Source organism: Podarcis bocagei (assembly GCF_964188305.1).
Source record: "Podarcis bocagei genome assembly, chromosome: 15".
Lineage (NCBI taxonomy): Eukaryota > Metazoa > Chordata > Lepidosauria > Squamata > Lacertidae > Podarcis > Podarcis bocagei.
In genome coordinates, this window is record NC_138141.1 from 24878572 (window position 1) to 24891396 (window position 12825).

Genomic DNA, 12825 nt, shown 5'->3' on the forward strand with positions numbered 1-12825 from the left:
TATTTATTATTCATGAGCTTTCCCGGGCCCCCCCAATATTTTTTATAAGTCCGTGTCCCTGCCCTGAGCTCCTTGGAGGAAAGATGAGATGGAAAATGGAACCAGCATCTTCAGGGCTGTCATTGCTTGTCCTCCTGCAGGGTTTGCTAGTTCTTCCCTGTAGTCCAGAATCACACCGAACTTGTAACTGTGAATTTGGCACATGGTGCTGCTATAATTTCACTTAATGTCTCCTGCTACGGCTGGTGGTTTCCTGCTAACCAGACAACAAACGTGTGTCAGGACATCTCTCTGCAGGGTAGATAGCAAGAACTGAGCACTGCCCAGGTCTGGAAAGAGATAGATGGTAGCCCTATCTTTAAAATATTGCATCTGGAGGTAGTGATGGTTAGGATTTATTTGTCGCTCACAATGTACAGTGGTACCTCAGGTTACATATGCTTCAGGTTACAGACTCCGCTAACCCAGAAATAGTACCTCAGGTTAAGAACTTTGCTTCAGGTTGAGAACAGAAATCTGTTTGTTCCGGCTTGTTCTGCTTGTTCCGGCGGCGCGGCAGCAGCAGGAGGCCCCATTAGCTAAAGTGGTGCTTCAGGTTAAGAACAGTTTCAGGTTAAGAACGTACCTCCGGAACGAATTAAGTACGTAACCAGAGGTACTGTAATGCCTTTTGAACTCAAGACATTTCCATTAGTATTCTTCAGATTCTGGTTCCCGGTGTGAGTGTGTAACATGTTTTTATTCTGTAGGTGTACATGTTAAGAGTTCCTCCATGCGTTCCACAGCAGTTATGTTTGTTGTGGTTAGAATGATGTTATCAGTGAGTAAGCAAGCAAAGTGCAAATGGATGACAACCATCCTTATATTGGCCACATTCACACCATACTTTTAAAGCACAATGAAGCCACTTGAAAAAGTCATGGCTTCCCCAAAGAATCCTGGGAAGAGTAGCTTGTTAAGGATCCTGAACTTTCCCCCCTATTCTCCTCACAGCGCTACAATTCCCAGAGTTCCCCAAGGGACTGATTTCTAAATCACTCGGAGAATTGTAGCTTTACAAGGGAAACAAGTGTCTCCTAACAATTCTCAGCACCCGTAACAAACCACAGCTCCCAGAATTCTTTAGGGGAATCAATAGCTGATTGAAGTGTATCACAGTGCTTTAAATGTTTGGCGTGAAAGTGGCCATCCTCAGGTATTTGAGGACATGTTGTGTTTACGGTTTAAATGGCAGTCATTGCTTATATGCTGGTGTTACACTTGTGTTGTTCACACAAAGCATGGCACCGCTCATCAATTTAAGGTCGGAGAGCACAGAAGGTGCTTGGGAAGCCCTTAGCGTTTGAAGTAGAGCATTTCCCCCCCCCCCTTACTGAATTTTTTAAAAGGAGAGTTCTGCTGGCCAGGGTAAGAGCTTATTTATCCCCTGGTGAAATATACCACTGCTGGGATGCAGGATTCCGAGAAAAATTATCCTGTACCACTTTTGAATTCCCTACCCTGCTGCAAGTGAACGGCAAGATCTTGCAACGGTTGTGCTGAAATGCGCATGGTGCTGAAGTCGTCCTCTCGTTTGCCGCCGCCCCCGCCCGGTTTAACTCCTCCGGACCCGAGAGGGAACCGCTAAAACCGGAACCCCTGGCCAGCCCCGTGCAGAGCAGGCGTGCATAATTGAGGACGGCGCGACTGCACCATAGGGTTGCATTATGTAAACAGGCAGCGAGCAAGCGCTCCCTGTGCGCGCCAGTGTGTGCGCGCCTGTGCTGCTGCCTGTGTATGTGTGTGTGTGTGTGCGCGCGTGCGTGCGTGTGTGTGCGAGAGAGAGAGAGAAGGGAACAGGCAGGAGGGAGACGGCGGCACAAGCTGGCAAAAGTCTTGAGGGGGGTGCAAAGGGGCGGCCGTAGGCGAGGACCGGCTATGGCTGGGCACACGCAGCTCTGGCGCGCTGCAGAGAGAGGGGGCTCCCTTCTGGAGTAAGCCCCCCCTTCCTTGAGGGGGGGTGAGGAAGAAGGGCTTTCAAGATGGTCCGGGAGGGGCACGGCCCTTTCACCTCCTCACTGGCCCACCCCCCTCTCTGCCCCCAACCCCCACCGCCCAACTGCATGAATGAATGAACTCCCAGCTGCTCCACTGTATACTACTAGTCCCTAATGGCTACCAGGTTAGTGGCGCGCTCTGCTCTTTCCTCCAGTCGCTCTCTGCCTGCCTCTCTCTCTGTCCGTCCGTCTCTCTTTCTTGCCCTCTGAGCGATGTAGTTGCCCATGTGCGCCACTGCGGCTCATTTTTGTACATGTTTATGTCGGGGACTTTCTGTGCGGAGGGAGAGAGAAAGAGAGAGAGAAAGATTGGTGCCAGAGGCATACGGTTCCCTGCTTGAATAAATCCGGAGTCCATGTTGGTGGCGCCGGCTGCTGCTTCTGTTCTCTGCTGGGGATGGGGGGGAGTGTGCGGCGGAAGGCTGAGCATGAAAGCAGCCAGTGTGACATCATGTTGCAGAGATGCCTCTTCTCTCCCCCCCCCCATCTCTTCTTTGGTTGGGGTGGTAGGGTTCAGTCCCCCCCCCCTCCATCCATCCTCTGCAGCACACTCTCTTTGCAATTGAAGAGTGAAGCAGTGATTTCTGTGGTCTTTCTGCCTCCCTGCTTTGCTTCTGGGAAGAAGAGACAGGCAATATGCTCCTGGTGTTTTGCAGCCTTTTGAACAGAGGAGAAAGAGAGAAAAGGGGGTTGAAGGTGGAGATTTGGTTGATTTCTCAGTGCGTCATGCAGCAGCAGTTGGGTCTGCTCTGTGTGCGCTTGTGTGCCCATGTGCTCCCTGGCTGTGAGCTCCCTGTTGTCCACCCACCCCCAATCCTGCTCTCTCTCACACACACCACTTTCCCCCTTTTTGCCTAGGGTATATTTCTTCCAAAGATGACAGGAGGAGACAAAGGGGGCTGGCTATGAGAGTCTGACACACCATCTCCTTTCACGGCTTGCAGTGCTGGAGGCGGATGTTAGTGATGATGATGAAGGGGACTGTCTGAGATGGTTAAGGACAGAGAGGAAGATGGGCGGTGAAGGTGTGTGCCTGTGTCATTCCGCCCCCTCCGCTCTCGTTTCATCTGCTTGCCTTTTTTTTGTCGTTGTCATCTTCTTCCTAGAAATGAGCACATGCGGGAAAGACTTTGCTGCACACACCCCTTTCTGCAATTGTAGCTGCACCAGGAGTAAATAATAAATCTCTGCTCGAGGGAGATGGGAGTGTCTTCTGGGGATGTGGTTTCAGCCCTGTGGGAGGAAATTAAGAGTCCCAGTATTTCATGTTAAATCTCAGGATAACTTTTTGTTTTGTTGTTTTCTATTAATAGAGAGATCCTTAGGCTGTAAAGGCAGTCTAGAAAAGCCTCCTTTTGTACTTTATGTACTTATTAATTGCATTTCTAATCCACCTGCAATGCAAGGGTTTGGACTTGATGACCCTCCCACCTCTATGATTCTATGACCTTTTCCTCCAAGGAGCTTGAGGTGGCATACATGGCTTTCCACCTCATTTAATCCCCACAACAACCCTGTGAGGTAAGTTAGACTGAGAGGCAGTGACTGGCTCAAGGACACCCAGGAAACTTCATGGCTGAGTGGGGGTGTGAGCCCTGGCAGGTTCTAGTTTGACACTCCAACCAGTATACTCAGCTGGGAACCACCACCACGACTGCATGAGGGTGAGAATATGCCATGATGCAAGTGGGACATACTTTGCGCCTGCATCGCTCCTTGCCGACCTTCAATAGCCTGAAACATAATTTGTATTTACAGTCGTATTAGTTTAAGTGTTATGTAGGTTTGGTTTGGTGAATGCAGAGCAATAGCAAAGGCTGCAGAGACTGGAGGGACAGGCAGGGGAGTGAGGTGGGAGAGAAGCAGGATAGCAGTGGCGTAGCGTGGGGGTGCAGGGGGGGCCGGCCGCACCGGGCGCAACATCTGGGGGGGGGGCGCTCGCACTCGCAGCTCTCTGCCCCTACCTGGCTCACTCACTCTCTCTCACTGCAGTGCTGGCTGTGCGAATCCGATCCGAGCCGCTGGGTCGCCGCCCACTGTGGAGGGGGTGGGTGCCAGGCATGCGGTGTGGAGAGAGAGCGAGGGACTATCTGGGGGAGGGACAGTGCAGCGGCCGCCCAGCGCAGCGCTGAGCACGGGAGAGAACCACACCAGACCAGCCCAGGCAGCAGCAAGAAGAAGCTGGCAGCGGCGGCAGGTTAGGGGTTAGGGGGCGCAAATTACTTGCCTTGCCCCGGGTTAGGGGGCGCAAATTACTTGCCTTGCCCCGGGTGCTGACAACCCACGCTACGCCGCTGCAGGATAGTAAATGAAAGGAGTGTCGGATAACCCCTGCAAAGTAAATGGAGTTGACCCCGCTTGCTCAACACTGAAGATCACCATGTCTTCTTTTAGCCTGTGAAAGTTGATCCCGGTTGAACTGCAGGTAGATGTTGTCAGATGCTTGCTGCGTCTCCCTGCTCCGGGAAAGACAATCTCTCTCCTGCCACCCACACCCTATCCCTAGCAGGATGTAACACCCTCCAACATACATGAGAGTGTCCTCAGGAAACTCATAAACATTACATGCTGCAAAAAGAAAAAAGGATTTGGCTGTCTGTTCCATTGCTGTCTGTACAAGCTGTCACCACTGCGTAGCTGTCATGGCAAGCTGGCTCAAAGGCAGGCCAGTTCCCCAAGAAATGGAGAGCTGTTGGAGGCAATAAAACTAGGCTGTTGTTTTACACAGATATTTTGAAATATAGTTTTGAGTTCTGATGAGTTGTGAGTCAAATTATCTCAAGCTGCAGCGGGATTCCACCTCTGGCTAATATTTTAAAGCTCCGCCCCCACTCCCCAGCTTGGCAATGTCTTCAAATATCCCAGCTGATGCTGTTAGGTATATGCTATTGTTGTGAATCCAAGACCCCATGTTAATGTATTGAAAATTGCAAAAGAGGAAATTACGTACAAAGTGCAAGCTAGTTTTACCAGGAGTTGCAGAACATGAAATGCAGAGCTTTCTTGATATGTAGAAATAGGGGTGATTTTGGGTTGCACCGTTCATTAAGAACTGATGCCAGTGTTTGAAACTCCCATTGTTCTAGGCGCATTTTGCGACTGGGAATTTCATTAGCGCAATCAGTTTCTGAGCTCTGGCCCAAGACTTCAGATTAAAACTGCAGAGTGTAAGGAAAGGAAGACCTTTTTCTGCCCTCCCCACTTCCAGCTACTCTTTGAAGACTGGAGAAGAAACCCTCTTAAGAATATTGGGGGGGGGGGAGGCAGGTGAAGGACTACAGCACGTGAAAAATGAACATAATATTTTAGCTGTAGTTCATTCATTTTCAGCTTTGTACTGTATTCTTGTTATAAAAAACCTGTGCCTAGACATTCCGTTGTTGCAGCCATAACCTAGGTTTAAAGTACCATTTAGTTCCTAGTTTTCATATCTCAGTTTCTAACACTGGTGCTTAGGAAGTGATATCAGTTTGCATGTTCTTTATGCCAACAGTCATTAGTCTAACAAGACTTATTTCCTTACTAATTTTGAGTTACCTTCTTGGATCACTATAGTGCACCTGGAAACAGAGAGCTATTGCTGTATTGATCATAGATGCACTAACTGTTGCAGCAAGAAAGGAGGATATTCTGAGAGAGTTTACATACAGATGTGTGTGGTTTTCAATTTGGAATAATTAACTTCCTGTCCTTTTGAAGAGGCAAGAAGTATGTGCTGCAGAAATAACAGCTTGTAAAGATCCCTCTTATTTTCAATACTGTAGCTACGAATTGCTATCGTATTTTCAGAGACCCTTTCAGCAGACTCCACATTCTTATTGGGAAGTTTCTACCACTGTATCTAAAGCAGGGTTTCCCATACTTGGGTCTCCACTTTTTTTGGACTACAATTCCCATCATCTTTGACTACTGGTCTTGCTAGCTAGAGATGATGGGAGTTGTAGTCCAGCAACAGCTGGAGACCCAAGTTTGGGAAACTCTGATCTAAAGCCAAAGAAATCATTTTATTGTTTTTAACATCTTTGCAAGCCTGAGCTCATTCTGAGCTTTAGCCGCCTTGACATTCGCCCTGCAACTGTTGGCTACTCTTGTATACTCCTTTGTGATTTTCCATTTCTTGCATTTCTTATAGATGCCCTTATTAAATCTCAGCTCATCTGTAAGCTCCTTTTGCAGCCATACTGGTTTCTTGAGATGCCTCTTATTTTTCTTTCTTGTCTGCATTTGGGCCTTCAGTATCGCACCTTAAAAGAAAACCCTGTCTTGGACTCCTTTCTCTTTTAGTATTTCTGACTCTGGGATCTCACCCAGTTGTTCCTTAAGCTGTTTGAACTTGGCCTTAATGTCCAGAGTGCATGTCTGACTACACTCAGCTTTCCCTTGCCTCTGTATCCTGAAACCCAGGAAGACATGATTACTTGCTCCCAAGTTTCCCAGTACTTCCACTTCATCAATAAATTCCTCCCTGTTTGTGAGGACCATGTCCAAGATAGATGATCCCCTAGTTGCTTCTTCCACCTTCTGGGAAATGAAATTGTCAGTGAGGCAATTGAAGAATTTGTTGGAGGATTTGAATGTGAAATGAAATTTGGCTGTGTCACCTGCCATAATTTAGAGGAAAGGCAAGTGAGAGGCGACATGATAGAAGTTTATAAAGTTAAAGTACGACATGGATCAAGTGGCTGGAGAAGACCTTTTTTCCTGATGAAGCTGAATGTTGGAATATTCAGCAGAGACAACAGAAAGTCCTTCTTTGTACAACTATGAAACGTATTCCCACAGGAGGCTGTGGTGGCTACCAGTATCCCTGAAGGAGCGTCTCCACCCCCATCATTCAGCCTGGACACTGAGGTCCATCTCCGAGGGCCTTCTGGAGGTTCCCTCACTGCAAGAAGTGAGGTTACAGGGAAGTAGGCAAAGGGCCTTCTCGGTAGTAGCGCCCACCCTGTGGACCACCCTCCCATCAGATGTCAAGGAAATAAACAATTATCTGACTTTCAGAAGACATCTGAAGGCAGCCCTGTTTAGGGAAGTTTTTAAATGTTTGATGTTTATTGTGTTTTAATATTCTGTTGGGAGCTGCCCAGAGTGGCTGGGGAAACCTAGCCAGATGGGCAGGGTATAAATAATAAATTATTATTATTATACCAAGTTGGAGGATTGGACCAATTCATGAAGGGCAAGGCTATCAGTGGCTACAATGGCTGTGTTCTATGTCAACTGTCAGAGGCGTAATGTCTCTGAATGCCAGTTTCTGGAAGCCACAGGACATGAGAGTACCGCTGCACATATGACCAGTTTGCAGGCTTATACCAGGCATCTGGTTGGGCACTGTGAGAACAGGATGCTGGACTAGATGAGCCGTCGCCCTGATCCAGCAGGGCTATTCTTATATTCTTCAGGACTGCTTGATGCCTTGCAGGTATAGCAGGTAGACCGTGGGAGAAGCTTTGCTATGCTGCAAGGATTGCCTCTTACCGCTGCAGGGCTCATGAGCAAGCTGCCCTCTTTCCCTGGCTAATGAGTGGCACCCTAATGAACTGGTAAAAAGTAGGCTGTCCTCCATACAGCACTCTTGGAAATATTTAACAATATCTGATGGTCAAATAGTAAGCAGTTGATTGATTAGTCTGCTAGTATTAGAGAAGAGAGTCCAGGTTATTTAAACTCACCAGTGGGCCTTCTGGGAAATGATCTACAATGAGTTAAAAAAGGTATTTAAATATACGTTTACTAAGAAACCAGAGGCCTTCCTCTTGGGCATTGTTGGCCAGAAAGTGGTAAAGAAGGATAGAACTTTTTTTATGTATGCAACTACAGCAGCAAGAATACTCATCGCAAAATACTGGAAGACACAAGATTTGCCCACACTGGAAGAGTGGCAGACGCAATTGATGGACTATATGGAACTGGCTGAAATGACTGGCAGAATCCGAGATTTGGGAGAAGAAACAACGGAAGAGGACTGGAAAAAATTTAAGGACTATCTACAAAAACAATATAAGTTGTATGAATGTTAAGAATTTGCACGAGTTGGAAACTCTAGCTTCAGCAATTAGACTCTGTGAGACAGGAAACTAGGTTATAAGTAAGAAAAGGTTGAAATTTAAAGTAATACTATGTTTAATTTAAGGTATAAGTAATTGATAAAAAGTACTTTAAATTCGGAAACACAACATCTGAAAAGTACAAAATAAGTAATGAAACAAGGTAATAATTTGCTGATATTTTTATTATAAAGAATGCAGGGTAAGGGAGATGTGAGGAAGTCCAGTTAGTTATATAAAAATGGCTGAAAAGTTGGATTTTTTCTTTTTTCTATTTTTTTTCTTTCTTTTCTTTCTTTTTTGTATTTCTTCTTCTCTGTATATTCTTAATGTTGTATCTGAAAAACTTAATAAAATATGATTAAAAAATAAAATAAACTCACCAGTGGGAATACAATTGGGATTTAAATTTAGTGAATCGTCATTGAGATGAATCGACATTGGGATTTAAATTTAGTGAATCGTCACAGGAACCCTACTGTCTTCTGACTTTGTTTGAGTGGCTGCTATTTACTTACTACTGGTGTATATCCACCAAATGTATATTCCTGGCTGGTGGAACAATATATTGTGATATTCAGTATTACCAGCCTTGCTTAGAAACCTTTTGAAATCCTGAAGACAAATGTTTCAAACATTATACGTACTGTTAATAGCCTCATTCCCTTATTCCCTGGCAGAACTGTAGCATTTGAATGGAAACTATATTCATGCAGCAGTAGAAGACAAAAGGCTCTAAAACTCTTGCAGTTTCCAAGCTTTCTACTGCAATCGTGATGTCCAGGATCACACACACACAAGTTGCAATCATTCGTTTTTGCCACTAGTCCTGCAGCCTAAAGTTGTTCTCGTAAACTTGTATGTTGTGTATCCGTTGCAGTGTTGTGTTTCCAACAAACTTATCCAGATTGCTTAGGGGGTGGGTCATCTGGGGTTTTCAACAGCCTTTGGCCAGTTAGTTTAATAAAGTTTTATTATATATATATATTTTCTAAAGTGGGTCAAGCTGTTTTGTCATTTCAAGCGTGGATTCCTGGTTCCTTTGCAAACCCTGGTTACTATGGGAACAACAGAAGGCATTTGTCATGGCTGTTCTTGGGCCAGATTCAAAACTCTGGGATTGAACAGGAACAGCAAAGGTTTTTGAAAGATTTGGGGTGGGGATTGAGAAAGAAGGCAAATCAGAATTGTCACACATGCCAAAGAGTGTTCTTGCTCTCTTCTGTTGTCCAGCAGAAAACTTGATATTCATGTGTCATAAACGGCTGCGAAACTTTTCCACTGAAGGGTAAGAATATTAGATCATTTGTCAGAAAATCATGAATTTTGTGTTGCTTCCAGCAACCTTACTACTGATATATAGTGGGAAAACACTGCCTCTAAAAATGTGGAGGTTCCATAGAATCATAGAATTGTAGAGTTGGAAGGGACCATAAGGGACATCTAGTCCAGCCCCTGCAATGCAGGAATCTTTTGCCACAAGCACCTTGTTGGCCACTATGAGAACAGGATGCTGGACTAGATGGGCCATTGGCCTAATCCAGGCTCTTCTTATGTTCCTAAATCTCTCTTCCTTCCTACCTTCATCAAAACAGGGAATACTACTTGTCAGGGCACACCGGCTTCTTAGAGCAGCAGTTATGTTTTCCAGTTGTCTGGTTGGTCTCCACTCTGCAGGACACGATATCTGTAATGACTGTGCCACGCACAACCTTTGGAGAGTTTGTATTGAAGGGCAAATCTCTGTTAATTCATTGATGAAAATACCAAATACTGCAGCAGATGGTGTTCAATAAGATCCCTGAAAACCAGAATAGTATAGCATTGCAGGAGATGTGGGTTTTAATACATACTTGGACATGGAGGAAACCATATGGCATTGTTAAAGTCGATCTTTCAGCCTCTACCTTACAGGACTAGCATGAGGATGAAAGAAGACAAGGGAGGGTGTATATTAGGGGAGGGAAAGAAAGCTAAGGAACCTTTAAGGAACTGCATAGGGCTGCAATGGAAGTACCACATGCCATGTAGAAATGTCTCACGCTGAAGTCCTGTCTTTGGTATAACATGAGCAATCACCCATTCACACTATAACCTTCAGTTAATGAGCAGCAATGTAAACCAGCTCAGTTTCGTGGGACTGTGACTGTTTTCAGTGAGGCTTCCTACCATAAAGTAGCCAGAAGATTCATGCAAAAAGTGATTTGCCAAAGGATTTCTGTCATTTCCCAGACCTGCATTTGGTTGGTCAGATTTCAAACATGTGCCTGGAGAATGAAATGATGAGTGAGAATGCCAAGAAGAGCACCCCCCAACACTGAAGTAAAATGAAGTAAATAATTGCAGATATTCCAACTGAAAATATGTCCATAAAATACATTAAAAAACATTTATAACTGCCACTTGGTTGCATTTGTATTTACAAAGAGCAATTTCGTAAACTTACAATACATCTTGCCAGTTGCAAAAAAAGTAATAGAAGTCATATATATATATATATATATATATATATATATATATATCACACACACACACCCATCACTAAAGTGAGTTTGCACATCACTAATGTCACACAAAAGTGATTAAGTACATAGCTGCTGAATGTGGTCTGACCACCCTTAAGTGGTGATGTTGATAACTGCAACTTCTCACCACCACCTCCCCTTTTTTTACTTCTTGGACTCATGTGGTTAGACACCCTACTTTAGGAAACCCTGAGGGTGTTTTTTTTGGGGGGGGAGGAGCAGTTGTAGACTAGAGGTGGGGAACCCGTGGCCCTCTATATGTTGCTGAACTCCAGTTCCCACGAGCCTCTGTGAGCATGGCCGATGGTCAAGGAAGATGGAGTTGTTGTACTACAATTTATGGAGGCCCACAGTTCTTCTGCCTCTGAGGAAGAGGATGGAGCCTCTCCTTCCAGAAGCCACATCTGATAGCTCCTGTCTCTGTGTTCCTTTTAGAGCCCCCAGGTGGCACGTTGCAGACACCATGCTTATACCTGTGCTTTGTCATGTTATTGACTTGGCTCTCCTTTCCTCCCCCTTCAGCACTGCCAGTAACTCAAATCGCAGCAGTCCTGCTTGCTCCCCTATCCTGCGCAAACGCTCCCGGTCTCCAACGCCACAGGACCCCCAAGGAGACACCATGGTGGAGAAAGGCTCAGACCACTCTTCAGACAAATCCCCTTCCACACCAGAACAAGGCGTGCAACGTAGCTGTTCCTCTCAGTCGGGTCGTAGCGGGGCCAAGAATTCCAAGGTGAGTCTGTTCACAAATAGTTTGCATTCTCTCTCTCTCTCTCTCTCTCTCTCTCTCTCTCTCTCTCTCTCTCTCTCTCTGTTGTGTACTCATATTGTATAGTATGGGGAGAATGACCACTTGCATCCTTCCTCTTTACACCTGCTTCCCAATTATTTTTGTTGACTCACTTCAACTAGATCCTAACTTTGCCCTCTAATAGAAACCAAACCAAACTGGTTGGCGCTTGAGTAGGGCTCATTTGACAGTTTTCTTAGTTGTCTTCCTACTATCGAATATCCATGCGCACACACACAGAAATTTGTGGCCCTGACAAACTTTTAATAGTAGTCATGGACTAATGTTTTAAAACTACTAAGGTCCCCAATATAGATGTGAGTTCCAGGACTTCTGAATATGGGAATCATTAGGTTTGTTAGCTAGATTGCACAGCTTTTCTGAACCACAAATTCAAAAGGGTCAAAGGACATTATAGTGAATGATACTCGCCTAGCCTGGCCAGCAGTTTGTGTGAACTTGGTTGTGAGTCCTAGAAACATTTGCAATATGTAGAGGTTCTCTTTGCAAAAAAAAGAGTGCATTTTGAAAGGGTTCTTTGAACGTTAAGAGCATAAGAAGTGCCCTGTTGGATCTATCCAATTCAACGTCCTATGTCTCATAGTGGTCAGCCAGATGGCTATGTGAAACCCCAAATCAGAAATGAAAGAAATAGCCCTTTCTCACTGATGTTCTTCTGTAACGAGTATTCAGAGGCAGAGTGCCTCTGTTCTTGGATGTAACATACAGTCATCATAACTAGAAGCCTTACCCTCCATGAATTTGTCTTAATTCCTGTTAAAACACATTTAAGTTGGTGGCTACACCTTTTGCTAGTGAGTTCTATAAGCTAGCTACGCACTGTAGAAAGTTTGGAAGTCTGTGGAGGTGTCATTTCTGAAAATCAAGTCTCCACCAAGAAGTCACAGCATAGCTCAAGAACTAAGACCACACTGCTCTTCCCTGGACTCTTCTGCAGTCTGGTAGTCAGATTCACATCATGGTCATTCCAAATTCATATCCAAATGCAGCTTCTGTAGGCTGCAAACACCACACTGGTTCTGGATTGCCTGGCCCACACTCTGCATAAAAAGCTCATTTTCTGTCACCCGAAGACAGATATTCAATCAAGAATGTGGCAGGATTTATAAGACAGCTACTGCTCCTGAGAGGTGTTCTTTTTATTATAAGCAACATGTGTGAAAAGAACAGATACCTATCTTAAGGTTCCAGCTGCTGAGCCCCCCTCCCTCCCCAAACACATACCTTAATTTTAATTATTTCTAGCTCTTTATTGCTTCAGTCAGTGAGGCCTTATAAAAACCCAGATCGGCATGCCTTGAATGAACAGAGCAGGATATTGCAGTAGGTAGTTGAAAGTTCCTGCTGGAGGAAAATATGCCTGTGGGGATTTAATTTGCAAAGATGAAGTGCCAGACAGCTGTCTG

General features: G+C 45.2%; 1 protein-coding gene across 9 annotated transcripts in view; it reads left to right on the forward strand.

Annotated features, from left to right (window-relative positions):
• The window catches only part of GRAMD1B (GRAM domain containing 1B), a 218406-nt gene that overhangs the window by 144557 nt on the left and 61024 nt on the right, over nucleotides 1-12825 (forward strand). For 8 of the 9 annotated variants that reach the window (XM_081172500.1, XM_081172499.1, XM_081172502.1 and 5 more), the window contains one exon: nucleotides 11131-11341. In XM_081172500.1, coding sequence (XP_081028626.1) covers nucleotides 11131-11341 — 211 coding nt within the window. Of the gene's footprint in view, nucleotides 1-1717; nucleotides 2162-11130; nucleotides 11342-12825 lie in introns of those variants that run through there. The other variant, XM_081172507.1, reaches the window with a different exon arrangement.